The sequence below is a fragment of the Acomys russatus genome, chromosome 5 (genome assembly GCF_903995435.1).
Source record: "Acomys russatus chromosome 5, mAcoRus1.1, whole genome shotgun sequence".
In the NCBI taxonomy this organism is placed as follows: Eukaryota; Metazoa; Chordata; class Mammalia; order Rodentia; family Muridae; genus Acomys; species Acomys russatus.
In genome coordinates, this window is record NC_067141.1 from 12,707,365 (window position 1) to 12,725,404 (window position 18,040).

The 18,040-nt window shown below is 47.5% G+C and overlaps 1 protein-coding gene across 1 annotated transcript in view; it reads right to left on the reverse strand.

The window, feature by feature from the left end:
- Positions 1–18,040, reverse strand: part of Cpxm2 (carboxypeptidase X, M14 family member 2) — a 111,357-nt gene that overhangs the window by 73,020 nt on the left and 20,297 nt on the right. The window contains exon 3 of the mRNA XM_051145448.1: positions 12,350–12,459. Within this exon, the coding sequence (XP_051001405.1) occupies positions 12,350–12,459 (110 nt within the window). The remainder of the gene's footprint in view (positions 1–12,349; positions 12,460–18,040) is intronic.

An 18,040-nucleotide genomic window follows, 5' to 3' on the forward strand; every position in this document is an offset into this window, starting at 1 on the left:
TGTAACTTGCTCTTTATGTGGGTCCCCCAGCAACTGGAGCAGGAGCCCTCTCTGACTCTGTTGCCTGCCTCTGAATCCCATTCCCCTAGCTGGGCTGTCTTGTCTGGCCTCATTGAGAAAGGATGCACCTAGTCCTGCAGCTACTTAATGTGCCAGGGTGGGTTGGTACCCATGGAGGGCCTCCTCCTTCTCTGAGGAGAAAGAGAGGGGGAGAATAAGGTAGGCTGTGTGAAGGAGGACTGGGAGGAAAGGAGAGGAGGCTGTGATCAGGATGTAAAATTAAATAAATAACTATTTTTTAAAAAGATAGAGTGGCTCCCACATCACTTTCCTTCGCTCCCAGGGTCTACAGAACACCTCCAGCAGGCTAGGCATTGTGTGAGGTGCTTTGCTTGGTTGGCCTTTATGGAAAAGCTGCTCCCTCTGCAGAATGAAATCACTGAGCCGCATCCCTCACAATCCTCAGCCACCTCTGTGCGGAAACATCTGGAACCAAGTTAAGAAGTCATAGCCGAATGACGGTAACCACTTAGCAATTCTCAGATAATAGACTTAGAGCTGCTATTCAGCAGACACAGCCCAGGGCTATTTATACACAAAAGGGAGCAAAATGACAGTTACATTTTAAAGTAGTTTGGAGAGTAATGAAATTGGAAAGGAACGGCGACTTGCAGGTTCCCAACAATTTACGACCTTTGGTGGTGGGTGGAGATAGCCTGAAAGTATCAGTGGGCTCTCTGATCAGTGTAGCTAATTAGTTCATCTGAAGCCATAATGTTAGGTGTGACAGGGGCCTGCGGCTGGGGAGATGCTCCGCAGCTAAGATCACTTGCTGCTCTCGCAGAGTATCCGAGTTCAGTTCCCAGCACCCATCTCGTTATCGCCTTGCGACTGCTGTAACTCCAGCTCTGGGGGATGCAATGCCCCTTCTAGCCTTTGAGGTCACCTTCACACATGTAGCATGCACAGAAATACAGATTAAAAATTAAACATAAACCTCAAAAAAATAAACCAAAATATTTTCAGGTGTCTACAAGCAAAGCACGCTGCACAGTCCGAACCTTGGTGTCTAAAGTCGGCTAGAAAAGAAAAAAAGTGCTCATTGAATTTGAAGCCACTTTTAGAACCCAAAACCAATGCCTGAATTATTCCCCTGAGCAGTCAAGGAAGTCAGTGAACAGCCACGCCTGAACCTGAAAACATGGCAGAAGAAAACTTAGCAAATGCACTTGTAAGCCTAAATTGTTTCATTAAATGAATAAAGATGTTCATTGAAAAACAGAAAAGCTGTTCTTTTTCTAATTCAACTCAACCAAAATCACAGACCTTCCTTAGCCACTATAGTTGCATGTGCATGACATAAGTTTAATTCTCAAAAACAGCAGTCATCGAGGTAGCAGAGCTTGAAGAGCCTCCAGGGTCCGCACAGCCCAACCTTAAGTCCTTGCTCTACTTCCCCATGCGCTCCATCACCAAGTAGAGTAGTCCTAATACTGGAACTGTCAACATCAGACCCTGGGTCCTGGCAGCCCTACCAACATAGGCTCAACCAGCCACTCCCAACAACTTGACTAAGGAGACAAGACACGTAGAAATGCAGAGAAAGGTGAGTCACTCAATGTGGTCACATTGGGAAGGGAGACAAATAAGGAGGTCCACTGTCCTAGTTTCATTTCTATTGTTGTGATAAAATATCCTGGTTGAAAAAAAAAAAACTTAAAAGAAGAAGGGATTTACTTCAATTTACAATTCCAGGTTAGAGTCCATCATTGTGGGGAAGTGAAGGCAGGAACTTCAAACAGCCAGTCCCGGCGCTTCCACAGTCAAGAGCAGAGAGAAACAGAAGCACACACGCACGCTCCCTGGCTTGATTGCTTGTGCTCAGCTCTTTCTCCACTCTCATAAGGTCCAGGAATCTCTGCCTAGGAAATGGTGCCACCTACAGTGGGCTGGGCTTTCTCATATTAGTTAATTTAACCTAAACATCCACAGACGTTATATAGGCTGGCCAAACCTATGTAAACAATCCCTCATTTAGACCTTCCTTCAGGTGGTCCTAGTTTGTGTTGAGTTGACAAATAAAGCTAACCACAACCATAACCCTCCACTTCTATCTTTGGGGTTCTGACATGATGTTTAAGGTTTAAGCAGAGGGCAAGAGCTATCCATACCTAAGCAGTTTTGGTCAAGGTGTGGTCTCAACCGTCCTTGACACATAGCTGTCTCCAGCCTTTTACCTCAAGGTGTTCTGACAAGTTGTCATGACTTTGTGAAATCTCTTCCTGGGAGACAAAGTTCCCCTCTAGCTGGCACCGTGCCTCAGCCTTTTCCTTCTCCTAGCACTGTTCTCCTGGAAAACAGCCAGTTTCTTTGGATCCATTCTCTCAATGGGTTTGACATCCAAAGAGAGTGGTACAAGGGTCTCCTTAGGGATGCCTTCATCCCTGGCAGCACAGTTGTAGTCTGTCTGTAAAATGGGATTGGAATGCAATCCCCAGGAGTGGACTGTTGGATGGCTACGTATTCCTTGGGTTAAATAATCTATAGACTGTCCATCACAGAAGGAGAGCTACTAGGGGAGTGAACAAAATTCACTCCATTTTATGCCTGGACCAGTTGCAACCTGTGACTAAATTTACTTTATGATACACCCAGCTGTCCTGTCAACAGGAGAGCTTGGTCCATCTAGCCTATTGACAGGCACATGGCTTAGATGTCCTATTTTTGGATTTTTGTTTTTCCTTTAACTACCAACCCATTTCTCTGCTTGAAGTTCATCTTTCTTATACATTTCAAAGACCCACATTTTTTTTCCAGGTAAGCTGATGTAACTTACTTAGTTCTCTGTATTGTTTAGAATGTCCCTATCCTGTGGGTAGTGATGAAATCATTATTCCTATTTCTCTCTACCTCTCCTCTTGTCCCGGCATTGTCTGATTTCATCCATTACATTCTTCTTAGCATCTGTGTTTATATTGGCTTTCACTTTTAACTGACACAGTAAACAGTGGGCAGCTATGGGGTGCGGCACAACTGTCCAAGGTAAATATAATGTGTGAGGGTTGCATCTGAGCAAATGGCTTAGCTAAAACCTCACAAGTCACTGGTTTTATCAGAGACACTTTCAAACCCTTTCTATGAGCTATTTTTTAAGATATCCAATTAATTGTTGATGACCTTGGTCACCCTACTGTACTGTAGAATGTGTTCACAAGGGAAGCTGGGTCCTTCCTTCCCTTCTCCTTCCTCCTCCTTCTCCTCCCTTCCTTCCTCCTCTTCCTCCTCCACTTTTCCTCCTCTTCTTCCTCCTTCTCCTCCTCTTCTTCCTCTGACAGGGTCTCGTGTGGCCCAGGTTGGCCTCTAGCCGCTCCTGTATTTATAATGGAAGTTGGTTCGGCTACTGCATTTTTAAATTTTATTTTATGTGTATGTGTGCTCCTGAGTGTATATGTACCATGTACATGCAGATGCCCTCAGAGCCCAGAAGGGGGCATCAGATCCCCTGGAACTGAAATTAAAAGTGATTATAAACTATCTAACGTGGATTCTGGGAGCCAAACTCAGGTCCCCCACAGTAGCAGCTAGGTACACTGAGCACTTCTCCAACCTCCTATTCTGCTTCCTCCTATTTATCCCCTTCCTCCCCTCCCTATATAGTGAAAGTTAGCCTCAAACTCACTGTGTAACCAAAGATGACCTCAAACCCCTGATCCTCCTGCCTCCACCTCCAAGATCTGGGATCCCATGTGTGCGCTACAATGCCCAACCACAATAGACACTTCTTTGGAAGAAGTGTGTGGCCATCATTATGATAAATACTCATTTTGAACTTTTCAAGGGATTCATCATTTCAAATACTCAGTTCTCTTATTACCACAAAAATTCCAAATTCCCCAAATTCCAGTGTTTTGGCACCTAAGAGCTGTGTCCCAGACTACTGCTTGAAGCCAGATGCACAAGAAAATCCCTTTATAGGACTAGACAGGATGGCATTCCTTGACTGACTGGGAATTGATCCTCCCTGGCATTATTTTTGACTCTGCAGCCCCCAGTACACAGCAGCCCTCAGGAAGGGCTTGTTGGGTCAGAGTAAATCTCACGTGGCAGCCCATACCCAGAAACCAACAGAGGCTGAGCAGCATGAGACCGAGGCAGGGCTGGGGGATCAGGCAGGCTTCAGGGTCAAAGGTCCATCCACGGCAGGCATGGGAGAAAAATGTGGTCCCCCTAGCTGGGAGAAGTGAGGCTCCAGGTACATTGGCACCAAAATGTGTGGAGCTGTAGAAGCACAGCATGAGAGATGAGGCCAGCCATGTGATCACCACCCCAGGATACAACTCACTTCCGGCCTGGCAAGATGGTTCAGTGGGTAAAGGTGCTTAATGCCAAGCCTGCCGACCCAAGTTCAATCCTCAGGACCCACATGGTAGAAGGAGAGCAGCAACTCTGAAAGTTGTCCCTTACCTCACACATACACAGATAAATGAATGTAATATGAGAGGGGAGGAGGGAGGGAGGGAAGGAGAGAGACAGAGAGAGAGAGAGAGAGCAAGGGAGGGAGGGAGGGAGATTCATTTCAGTAATCCACACCCGACTTCCTGACCAAAGTGCACACACATACTGTGTGCCTTAGCTCACTTACCACTTCAGCAAAAAGAAGATCAGATTCCCACCACTGGACCCTAATATGAGCTCGAAGATGCTCTGTAAAGTCCTTGAAAGCTATACTGTAGCACTGGACAATGCTGGGCCCAACACCTACAGGCACTCTTTTACATGAAAGGGATATAAATGGTCACTTGAGGGCCAATGTGACTCAGCGGCTCTAACCTGCATGACAAGGCTGAGGCCACCAAGTGCCAAGCACTATGACCAAGCCATCACAATGTAGAGGGCAGGCAACTGCAACATAACCAAGCTTTTCCTGTGACCTCAGAACACTGCCCCTTTCGTGCAAGCTCTGATCTGAGGCCAGATCTCCAAGCATTGCAGGAGTTGCAATGATGCCCTGAGCCCAAGCCACATGCGTTCAGATGTTCTTTTCGTCTGTTCACATGCATTTGTTAACACTTCTTAACTGTAACTTTAAAACAGCAACCTCCAACCTTTTGGCTTCTCTGGCACACACTGGACAAAGAATTGTCTTGGGGCACATATTAAATCCAGTGGTGTCTAACCTGTGGCCCACATGCAAGACACTACAATAGGGTAGTGTCATCTACAATGGTAACACCCAAGAACCATGCAAATAAATGAGTTACAAACAAAACTGCAAAAAAGAAAATCTTGTGTTTTAAGTGAGTTGACGATTTTGTGTTGGTCCCTGTGTAGAGCTCTGCTGGGCTGCCTGTGGGCTGCAGGCCATGGGTTAGGCAACCCCTCCTTAAAGTCTAAAGAGTAAGACAGAAATGCAGCATCTGCAGATGATCATGTGTTAACTTGCTCAGGTCTCTCCTGCTCTAGAAATGCCTGACATGTCAACAGTGGGACAAGTCACTTAGGCAGGGGGACCAAAGTTTACCTGACCCAGTAAAGCTCTTAAAGACTTTGTTTTGTTTTGTTTTGTTTTGTTTTTTGAGACAGGGTTTCTCTGTGTAGTCTTGGCTGTCCTAGACTCATTTTGTAGACCAGGCTGGTCTCGAACTCACAGTGATCTGCCTGCCTCTGCCTTCAGAGTGCTGGGATTAAAGGCGTGTGCCCCCACGCCCAGCCTTTAGAGACTTTTAAAAGGATGCTTTGGGAATGAGGCAGGTGGTGAGCTGCTGAGTAACCGGTATCACACAGTGGGAGTCTCTGAATAAAACAGCCACAGTGGGAGTCTCTGAATAAAACAGTCACTATCTTTATCAGAGCAGCAATGCTCACTTACAAGAGACTACCTCAACCAGGCCAGTGACTCTTGGCATTCCCTCAGAGAAGGGGGAGACTGAAGAGGGGAATTGTGTGAGGTGGATCACAGGACCCTCACCTGAGGTGCCAGCCACTCTCTGAGCCACTCATGCATTCCTGCCCTAATTTCATGGGACCTCAGTGGCATCACAGTTATAAAGTCCGGGGAGGGTTAATAGAGGGATACCCATCTCTGTGGCCATGACGAAGCCATAGTCCCTGATGGGGTAAAGGTACCCCACACCCCTGCAAGTATCCTCTCATCCATTGTCCTAGTTTGCTTTCTGTGATAAAATACTACAACCGAAACCAACTTATGGTGAAAGGAATCCCTTTTATCTTGCAGGTTATATTTCATTGCTGAGGGAAGCTTAGGCAGGTGCTCAAGGCAGGCGCTTGAAGCAGAACCAGCAGAGAAATGCTACTTACTAGCTTGCTTCCCTGGCTTTCTCAGGAGCCTTTCCTAATATAGCCCAGGCCCACCTGCCCAGAGGTGTCATCACTGTCCACAGTGAGCTGGACCCTCTCACATCAATCAGCAATCAAAAAAAAAAAAAAATGCCCCCAGGCAAATGTGATGGAAGCAATTGCTCAATGCTCAGCTATGTCTAGGCTTGTGCCAAGTGGACAAAATATGAATGCTGACAATTATGTAAGTAAGCCTAACAAGCTCGTTGGTTCCACAGGGCAAATTTTAGTGGAATCATACTTAGGTTTGTCACTGGGATCTTAAGAAGAGGAGGTAGACAGTGTTTACACTTCCCCAGGAGGAGAATCCTTACAACATAAGGTTATATGTAAGACTAACCTCAAACAAGGTGTGGAACATATTTAGAGACTGTCCACAGGATCTCTTTGAGACTTGCACTGTTCATTTCCAGGCAACCTGGGGGCTCATTTGGGGCAGAGAAAACCAATAACTGTGTCAGTGAGGTCACAGCCTCCTGAGAAGTCAGTGGAAGTCCTGAGTGCCTGGAGGAGCAATCACTGTGACACTGAGTGGCCAAACTTTCCGCGTGCTGCTAACTGCTTCTCTTTTTCACGTCTTTGGAAAATCTGGTCCCTATGTACTGATTCAAGGCAAGTCCTGTTTCTTCGCCAAAGTTAGACTACGAAATTCACAGGGGAAAAAATGTGCCAAAAAAAGAAGAGTCTTAAGTTGGGCCACAGGGATACTTTCAAAGTCCTCTGCTTAAAATGAGACAGTTGTTTCTGCCACACTGCAATGGGTGCATCCCAGTGAATGTTCATTGTTTGCAAACTCCTGTGTTCTGCAAAACCCAAGTTCTTGGGGAAAATGCCATTCCAGTGAAGCCATTCTGATACTCTGTGCACTGAAGTTGCCAGAACAAAAGCCAAAGCTATGTTAAGGATTCTGCAATGCTGATTAATTGATTCAAATTTCCAGTGATTGTGAAGAGTTGGAATGTTGCAGGTCAAATTATCTTGGGCTATCTTAACAGCAACTCACTGGCCACCTCTGTATTTGACCTAACATCCCTGGGACTATGATGAAAATCCCGACGGGATGCTCCAATAGACCTTTAGCTTCTGCCAAGCCAAAGGCTAAGGATGCCCTCAGAGAACATCTGAAGCCTATAGCAGAGCTTTCCCGTCAATGATGCATTGAAAAGGTGCCCTATTCCTTCCTTCCTTCCTTTGTTCTGTTACTATAAAAAAAAAAAACTTCATGAAACTGTTACCATGTTGTAGCGTAGCATTGTAAAGAACTTGAATCCCTGCTCCACAACCATTGGCATTGGCATTTGGCTCCAGAACATCTCTTTCATTCAAGTGAAAATTGTGTATTGGCCATTAATGTCTGTAATCACAAGACTGAAAACAATGAAAAATATTAGCAGAGACACAGCAATTTGCTGTAGGCAATTGATGCAGGGCTGGAGAGACAGCTCAGCTGGTGAGGCGTTCATTGTGCACACGTAAGGATTTGAGTTTGATTCCCTGAACTCATTGAGACACTGGGTACATGCCTGTAACTCCAGCACTGGGAAGGAAGAGACTGGTGGGATCTCCAGGGAATAGCTGGCTAGTCAACTGATCAAATCACTGAGTTCCAGGCCAGTGAGAAACCATGCCTCAAAAAAGGCAGACAGCACCTGGAAGTTCTGGCTTCCACACTCATACCAACACACACACACACACACACACACACACACACACACACACACACACTTGTGCATGCACACACAGGCTCATGCACATGAGCTATACCTATAGGTTTGAACTTTTAAAAGAATCCCTTACAATATATTATAGAAGGTGGAGTACTTCAGATTCATGGAGGCAAGAAGAAGAAAACGCATAAAGGAGGTGAGCAAAAATGAAGATTTGACTACCCTAAGCCAAAGGAATAGGAAGCCAGGGACTGTAGTGTACACAGCCTGTGCCTACCCCTGCTGCTTACAGTTTCATCAGGTGCTGTTACACAGTCCAGTAAACCCTTAGGACACAGACAGCCCTCAGACTCACTATTCCCCATCTGTGCATTCCAATAGCCATGAAGCAGAGACAATCAAACACAGACTCTGTGACTATGCTGACTGGGTGTAGACTTCTTGTCATTGCCCCCTGGATACAAGGCCATACTTATTTAGCTTGAATTCAGTACTAAGAGTAACCTAGAGGTAGTTTGACATATTTGGGATTATATGGAAGGGTATGTAAAAATACGTGAAGAACTTGGGTCCCCCGTGGCCTTTGGTCCCTTGAAATAATCCCCCATGGATGCCAAAGAAGGAAAACAAAAATCAAGTGGGAGACAAAGCTATGTCAGTACCAAGTGATGTCACTTCATAGTGACCTCACTCCTATTGCAGCCAGCAAACGTGTCCAGGGAGCACCCTGGCAATCAGGACATGCTCCTTAGGCACAACAGGAACAGCGCAAGAGTGTCACACAAAAAGCAGGGACGGAAGATAGGGATGAGGCTGACTCATCCCTGAAGATGTCACACCTAGACTACCCCCAGCTGCTGAGACAATTTCATGGCATCATGAAAAGCAACCATTTGAGGTTTCAAGCAGCTTATCTTCATGAGCTGATGCTCCTGGGAAATCTTAGCTGTGTCCCTCCAAATTCTGGGTATTTGCTTTGTATAAGTCAAGAGAGCCAATAACGGGACTTGTCTGTGCTGTTGGTGTTAGAGTAAATAATGCCTGAAAATCATCGAACAAGGTGCTGACAGCTCTTCGTAGCAATGCACCTCTCCCTCTGCTGAGCATTAGAGAGCATGAATGCAGTGAGTGAACAGGGCCTTTCCTCATGCTATTTTTGTACCAGGCTAGAGCAGACAGCCCTCCACAAAGGAACCCATTCATTCTGAGGCATGTGGATGAGGCCTCTGAGAATCACCAGGGCTAATTCTCCACTTTTATCCCCCTTTAGTCACCACCACGCTGCGACCAAAGCAGAGCTAGGACTTGCCTGTGATGACACTAAGCTTCCATGAGGATGGACACCCTACCTACAGCCTCACAGCCAGTCTGAGGGCCCCAGTCTGTAAGCTTCATGTACGGGCGCCCAGGTGGTGGGCCAGTGTGTCCCTGCAGAGACCTGTGCCAGGGAAGGACTAGACTCAACCTGCTCTAATCCTGGCACAAGAGAAGATGGATTGAAACTCAGCTTCTAATTCTGACACCTCGGTGGTTCTCACACTTAAAAACCCCATTAGCCCGACACGCCTACAAAATACTCATATGGGAGACAAGATGTGGTTATTTTTAAATCGCGGTTCTAATCGCTGTGTGGGGGCGGTGTATTCTTGGAGCGCAGGCTTTAATTGTGCACCTGGATCTGTCAAATCGTGATGCCTGCGCTGCTAGCTCCGGAAGGTAACAACTGAAAGGATCGCCCTGACCTAGCCAGCATTTGCCTGTTCAGACCTTATCAAAGCCCACCCACAGTGGGCTAGGGAGACAGCTCAGTCTGTAAAGCGCTTACCACAGGAGCATGAGGACCTGAGTGGTCCCCAATACCATACTTTTTAAGTGCTAGGAAGGTAGGAACAGGGAGATCTCTGGGGCTTGATGGCCACACACCCTAGCCAACTAATGAGCTCTACATCCAATGAAATACACCATCTCAAAAACTATGTGTAAGGCAAAGGGTGACCGGGGAAGACACTCAGTGCTGACCTCCACACACATGTGCACAGGTACCACTACATACATATGCATACATATAACACATATACAAAGCATGCTTGTGTGCTGTGAGCTGTGTTCTACCCTCCCTGGGAACCCTAGAAAGAGGTTGCATCATGGCCTGACTGTCAATTGTCCCCTGTGGGTTCGTGTATTTGAAGATTTGATCTCTAGCTAGTGCTGGGGAGAGGAGGTTATGGAAGCCTCTGAGGGCAATCCAGTTTCCAGTCCTGTTCTTACTCCTGAATCCACCGGGATGTGAAGATGCACACTCAAGCATCCACTGCCATGGACCAAGTCACTCCAGCTGCATCCGCGACCCTCACCGCGATGAACTGTGTGTTCCAAACAATGCGACAAAATAAATCTATTCTCCTTTAGAGGTCAGAGCAACAGCTCTGCTCTCCAACACCCTTTCTAGAGACTCCCTCACAAGAAGGCTCCAGAGTAAACAATTTACCCTCTCAGAGAAAAATCCCCATGGAGACAAACACTGGGGTGATCTCCAGGCCCCTCCTTTCTCCATCCTCACCACAGACAGCTGGGTGAGCCTCTGCCCCAGGCACTTATGGAGAAGAGTTTGGCTACATTTCCTGGGCTACATTTCCCATGCACGAAAGACAAAGTAGACAGAAAGACCAGAAAGTAAAAACTGTCCTCCAAAGGGGCTTGGTGCATGGCCCAGAGATGGCAAGATAGGGTCACATTTCACCAAGTCTCTGGTGACATCCTCTGTGTACCCCTCATGTTTCATGGGTACATTTCTGGACTTTGAAGGGCTCACAAGCAGACTAGGTCCCTCTCATGTGAGGCTCATGCTCAAGGAGTGGGCTCATAAGAAACAAAAGTATGGTGCTAATTTGTTTGACACTTTGATGGGATCTATAATCACTTAGGAGCAGGCCTCTGGGCATGCCTGTGGAGGATGGATTATGGCAGAAAGATGCGCCCTAAATGTAGACACAATTCTGCAGACTCGAGCCTGAGCTGAACTGAGCTCTGGCATTCCCCTCTTTGCTTCTGGATTGTGAACAGATTGTTTACCAGCTCCCTCAAGCTCTCATGCCCATAACTTTCCCACCATGGTGGAGTCTGCCCTTGAACCCTGAGGAAAAAAAAAAAAAAACAAAATAACTCCCTTAAGTTGCTTTTACCAGGTATTTGGTCAGAGCAAAAAGAAAAGTAACTACTGCACCAAGAAAAGGTTACAGGTGCTCCCTCAGAGGTCTGGCATTCATCCTAGGGGACCTAGGACCCTTGGAGATCAACAGTGGTCTCCCTGGTCAATTACCGAGAGTTCACCTTTACCCTCTTAAAACCCACAAGGGAGCTTTGTCTTGTTTTGGTATTTGTTTTCCCCTCCACTTTCTCATTGCCCCATCCAGATGTTTCTTAGCAGCTGTCACGTCCAAAAGCTGCTTTAGAAGACCTGGTCATTAGAGAGCCCTCTAGAAGAAAAGAATGGGCTCAGAAGAGGGATATCCAGGGTTGCACATAAGAAGGGCCCAGACCACCAAGCCAGGGCTTCATAGAAGGAAAGGCCAAGAGCCAGGTGGTGACTGCCATATACCTGGCTTCCCCTCAAGCCTCCAAAAAGACAATCCTGCCTACACCTGGACTAAGCCAAATGTGATGGTACATACACCTGAACCTAAGAGCACAGCCATGCGTTGTCACAGAAGCTGATTCCTACAGCAGGGAGGGGGAGCCCTTCCCATGCCTTAGTGGGAGTATGATCTTGCTTTGGGTGCCACAGGGCCTTCCCTTCAGGCAAGGAAACCGCTGGAGGAAAAGCCTGTGGTCACAAACTGAGTAGCTTGACTAGTGTGCAGAGGAAGCTCAGCAAAGAACAAGACGGGGCCAAGGACCAAGATCACAACAGAACCTCGAAGAGGCCACGTGGGATCTGGCCAGCCCTGAAAACCAGAACAGCCTGGATGAGGCGGGTGGGCCTGGTGATCACCAAGGAGGAGTCACCTCCCTGCTGTGTGATGGACATCTCAGCCACGTCCATGCTGTGAGTGCTTTTCATTCTGTTCTTGCCATTTCTAGACAGAGGGCACCCAAAGGAAACCATTGTCTCATTGGTCCTGGCTTCTGTCTCTGGGGAAGCCCCATCCTCTGCACACAAGCCTGCTCTGCAGTGACCACCTCACCTTGAGAACTAGCTAACACCCATCAACTGTCATGCACTCACCAACCCAAGCTCAAGGGAAGGCCCCCACCCCCGCCTTGCATCTGTGACCAGAGAAGCCAGCAGTGTGACCACAACACATCTGCATCCGAGAAGCTAGTACCTGGATGTTGAGTCTTCCGCGATGTGCTCCCAGGCCATAGCGCTTTGTCGTGGAGGCATGCAGCTGGAAGTCCGTGACTTTTAATGTTTCCAGACCGAGAGGTGGACAACCTAGGAAGGACAGGGCTTGTTAGAAACAAAGGCGGAAGAAACGGGTGTCTGGTTTACAGAAAGGGTCATGTGCTTTCTTCCCCCAATTAGTTCCCAAGCCACCAACGTGAACCCTTGCCTGGCCACCGTGTTTCAGACAGATTAGATCAATGCAACCATTAGCAGCTCCCCAGTTTTTTATCACTAGTATCTGCTTCCTGAATACCTGGGCTCTCAGATGCCTTCTCTGCTGCTCGGCCTCACTGTTGTTTGATGTCATTTGCAATTAAAGTCCCTTCTGTGGAACTCAGTCAGACAATGACACTGGGTAGAAGTCTTCTAACAATCCCACGCTTTGAGCGCTGCAAATTAATCAGGACTTGTTGATTTTGTTTCAGCAACTCTGGCCTCTGTTGTGCACGGTAATGAGCAGAAAAGCAACATAAATAGAAACCTTCTATTGTCTTCCTTCTTGGCAGAATGTGTAGCTGTGAGAACAGCTCCTGAGCACAGCTTGACCCTGGAACTACTGCCAGCCAATGACTGCCCAAGTCTAGATCTCCGTCCCTAGGCATGACAGCACTGATGACAGCAGGGGCTGGACCCCAGGTCTCCTAGGCTGGGCTACTCTCTCATCCACTGACCTGCCATTGTGTCCCATCATTGGCATGTGGTGACAGAGCATCAAAGGGAGTCTCCTCCTTACCATCTGACTTGGAAAAGAAACACAACTCTCAACTAGAGGTGAATCAAGTCTGTTTCCACCAGAAATATCAGACAACCTCAAACATCAGAGGACACTGTCACTGGGGAACTGGAAGTGCTTTGGAATCAAGGGCACTCGGGGAACATGTCTGCAGACTCAGCAAATGGCCATGCTAGCCTAGGGGGGTCTCATGAGGTGACAGGGACTCTGCAGGCACCTGAAGGAGAAGATCCACCCAGGCCCTGCAGACAGACAAGTGCAGAACCTCCAGGAACCAAGATACCACACGAGCCTCCCTTAAGGTCACAGAAGTGGAGACCTTGCACAATGAGACCTGAGGCACGCCACCGAGAAGTGCCAGCAGAGCCACGCAATGGATCTAGCCTCCAGAGTTGCAACTCCAGGCTGCTAAAGGATGCTGTGCATCCTTGGGCCTGTTGACAGCCTCTGGGAAGTTTCCTGGGTTGGCACCTGACATTAACCATTCCACCCTAGTCGGGAGCATGAGCAGAAAAGTCTTCCTGTTCCCCCTCACACATTGTGGGAATGCAGAGCAACTTCCAGTGGTGCCACGTGGTGAATGGCGGGTGTGCAATGAATTCAGAGGGCCTGTGAAAAGGGGCGGGGCACATGACTGAGGCCAGGCCCTATCACTGAGCGGGGGTTGAGGTGGGGGGGGGGTGTTAAGCAGGAAAGGGGATCTGTGAAGCCAGACCCCGAACTTCCCAAGGCCATTCAGAGTCATCAGTTATCATGTACCCCTGCTTCACAAGGGTCTGCCCCTACACCATTCAGGCCTGGAGGACACAGGGATCTGACTCATATGGGTTGCATGTCTTTGGTACCAAGCGTTGAGTAAGTCCTTCTCCATCCTACCTACCAGGAACTGATAATGCTCATGTCCTAGAACCGAGCAAGGCTGTCATCCCACAACCTCCTCTTGACATCCGCAATGTTTGCCTCCTATGCTGGACATCACTGTGGACCTTCTTAAGCCACCAAAGCAGGAGAATGCCCTGCTTCTCAGGGACTGGGAGCCATGAAGCATGGCCCCTGTGAGCTCAGATGATAAACCTATACCTCTCCTGTCACAAGGGCTGGGAATGTGGGCCTGTACCCTCTCAACTGTAGCTTCAGGACAAGAAAGGCCCTCTCCTTAGCTATTTCCTTGGTCTCTCAGACCCAGTGTTCTCCTGTATCCATCACAGGCTGTGTTCAGAGTTCAGGCAAGGTCTGAGGGTAACACTCACTAACTTATTATGGTCCCTGTTGCTTAAACCCTGGCTTGGATTTTGGTTCAAGGGTCCCTAAACTTATGTGCCTGCCTCCCACCTCTGGTTTTTCCCACTGCTCCTACTTGCTGCTTGGTTGTGGCTTTTATTGGTCAGCTAGTCTCAACCTGCCGTGCTCCAGACACTGGCAGCATCCATAGCCTGCGTGAGAGGCCCTATACTTCCAGGCTCCAGAAATGAGCTGGCCACTGGCAATGGGTTCTGTAGATAACCTCTTGTCTTCTGGGAATGGCCTCTGCTCAGCTAAACTCTTAATTTAGTTTCTGATGCTGAGGGACTAGGGCATTGGAGACCAGACAACGGGAAAGACCCTAGCTCTGTCTCCATAGGCTAGTGCTCAGATCTATGGCATCGCCATGCAATCAGGTCAGAAATGCAAACAGTATCCACTGTCATTCATGAGATTAAAACCCACCATTCAGCAGAACGTGGAGGAAAATTCCATTACCTCATTTAGCCCTGCAACCTCCATTTCTGTCATTTATAGTCAGTCAGACAGGCAGATGCACAGGTAGACCGCCAGATGGACAGATAGCTCCCCACAACAATGACTGCTATTCAGAGCATTTCTTCTCCTACGTATATAAATATTTTAGTTCAAGAAGGAACAACTTGAATAAAGTTACATACCTATTAAAATTGCTTCCCAATGAGAAATCCCCATTACGAGATACAGGGTATGGAAAGAAGTGCATGTAAGTGAGGTATTTCATGGATGCATACCTCACACTGACTCCAAAGTTCAATGTTACCCTCTGGGGAGGGGGGGCGCACTATGTGCCCATGGCAACAGTGGAGTTTCATATGAGTGGCATCTATCTACTCTTGTCCAGACCTACAAGAGTGTCACAGAAGAACCTAAAATGTTCTGCGCCCTTCATGGATAGAATTGCTGGGCAGTGACTTTGGTGGAAACTCAAATAAGCACTGGGCTCTGCCAGCTCATAGATGGTGTCTTCCAATAGGCCAGCCCTCAGATGCTGGGATTTTTTTTTACTAGAAGATGCTGTCTTTAGGTGCTCTTGTGTTGTACGGAAGCCTTTTTCATTGTCCATGTAGAAGTAGCTAGCAATGAATCCACCCTAGGAGACCACATGTCCTTGAAAGGCAAAGATGCAGATATGGACCACATGGACTAGGAAGGGTTGTGCTTGGCTGAAAGAAACCAATAATACCTCATTTAAGCCAGGAAGGATCACTGGATGGACAGAGGGCCAAGGTAGGATGGAACCAGAGCTCTGTAGCACAAGCCACCACTCTGTGCTACTAGAGGAAGGGACTGCCTCTAAGGGTGACCCCAGAACCTACCATACCTGAGCAGAGCCTCCACCCAGTCACCTGCCTGATCACCAGGATTTAGATGCTCACAGCAGCAAAAGCTAGTCACAAGTGCACAGCCACCGGGGTGCCTGGGACAAGCACGTGCAGGTCCCTGACCGGTGCTGAGGGTAAATTCAGGTCAAGTATAGGGCAAGGGTAGCAGAGGTATAACAAGGCAGTCAACTTCTTCCAGCGAGCTTCTATTTCATCAGTTATCCACTCCTGATTTTTTTCCTCTGAGTACCTCACTCTTTACCTTTCATCGCTAATCTCTATAATTGCCTTCCTGGAGGTCCTGGGGGTCAGGGGGAAGCTTGGTGACAACTGGTTCACCACTTGAAACAGGACAGTGGGTTCTCCACCGCAGGACACTATGGGGCTCAAGAAAACACCACCTGATAAACCAGCTGTAAGGGCCCCACTTCTCCAAACAACATGTTGAGACCTACTTTAGAGCCAATGAGCTGGCTCACCAGGAAAGCGCTTGCCACCACGCCTACCAACCTGAGCTCAGTCCCAGGGATGCTGCAAGCAGAAGAGAACCAAGTGCTACAAAGTTGTTCTTTGGACCCCTTATGAGGACTGTGGCATACACTGGCACTTCAGCACATGCCCCCCACAATACACATGCACACACAAGCACACACACACAATGTAAAATGTTTAAACATCTTAAAATTAAGAAAAGCTTAAAAACCTAGAGTAGTTTAACGAAAAGCCACTCTCTCATATTCTTTTATACAAAGATCAATAAGGCAACAATTGCAGCTTATAGCCACATAGTCACGTATTTTCTGGTGAAAGTTACAGCGCCTGTCTTACTATGTATACTGAAGGCTTGACATAGGAATACTGTATATGAAATAGGAAGTTTCTCACACTAAAGATGAAAAGGTAAGAGCTAGGAAAATTATCTTTTGATTTTAGACTTTAAATGAAAGCATAGAGTACTAAAATGTCCTCCACACTGCATGCTTAACCTCCACCAACGTCAGCAGTTTTGCCCGATTCATTTTCCTCCTCTTGGTTCCCTGAGAACATTCTAAAGGTTTCCAGAAGAGCTAGTGGGTGTTCAGAATCAGCAGAGAGCTCCTCCTCCCACCCGGTGTACCTGCAGGGTCCTTTGTACTGGGAGAGGATGATGAGGAAGGCAATTAAGGTATCACCCGAAATTTGTTCCCACACAGGAAAATGGTGGGGAGGGAACATGTAAATGAATAGAAGGGTACGGAGGCTGACCAGCCATGGTAGCCAGAGAGGAGCCCATGCCATCAAGCTGAGATCCTCAGTCCTGCACAGGGACACAGGCAGCTCCACTCTCCTGTGGCCAGACAGCACGCAGAAACTAGAGAAGACTATGAAGAAAAGGAGCAGCTGACAACTTCCTTGGAGCCAACACTCAAGGCTCCTCTTGATCCCTGAAGTGACATCTGCAGGACCTGAGATTGGGCTCTAGGTTTTAGATTCCAGCCACAGTGAGAAGAGGCAGTATAGTAGTCCCTGAGGCAGTTTCTCTGGGGCAATGGAACCCTAGGAACATCCAAGGCATGAATGCAGGGGCTCCAAGCACATCTCTGTCTCCTTAAGATAGGAATCCAGAGAGCAAAGCTGAGATAACAGGTGCATTTCAGCTACATCCTTGGCCTGTCTGCAGCTGTGTGAGATGATGCAGAGGTGACTTATGCATGCAGAGCTACCAACTAAATTGCCCATCAATAACCAAGGGGGTCAGGGGCACTTTCAGACCTATGAGTACTTGGAAAAAGGACCTGTTTCCACTGTAACCAAAACACATGGCTGGTGACTGTAAAGAGGCACAGGGTATATAGCCCTGAAGACAGTGAGCCTGAGGATGCTGCTAACCAAAGGACGCAGAACAGGAGGCAAAGCAGGAACAAGGTGTTAGCATGGCTTTCAAGGAAATACCTGCTATGCAAATCACAATACTGTTTTCCAACAATGAGGGTGTTGTAGGCTCAATTACCTTAACAATCCGACATCCTTCAAGAAAACACTATGGAGGAAGACAGGAATGTGGTTGCACTGGTGATGGGGAAAAGTATTTCTAAGCTTAATCAAAGTATCTGTAGCAACTAGTTTAAACATAATAACCTCTGTGTTAGAACTGTATGTATTTTTATTATAACACTGAGCCAGGAGGTGATTACTATGTGTTGAGGCTTCAGATGTAGAAGGGTCAAGTGCTCACCTAGCAGGCATGAAGCCCTGAGTTTGACCCCCAGCACTGCATAAAACCATATTTTTTAAAAATTAGAATTATGGA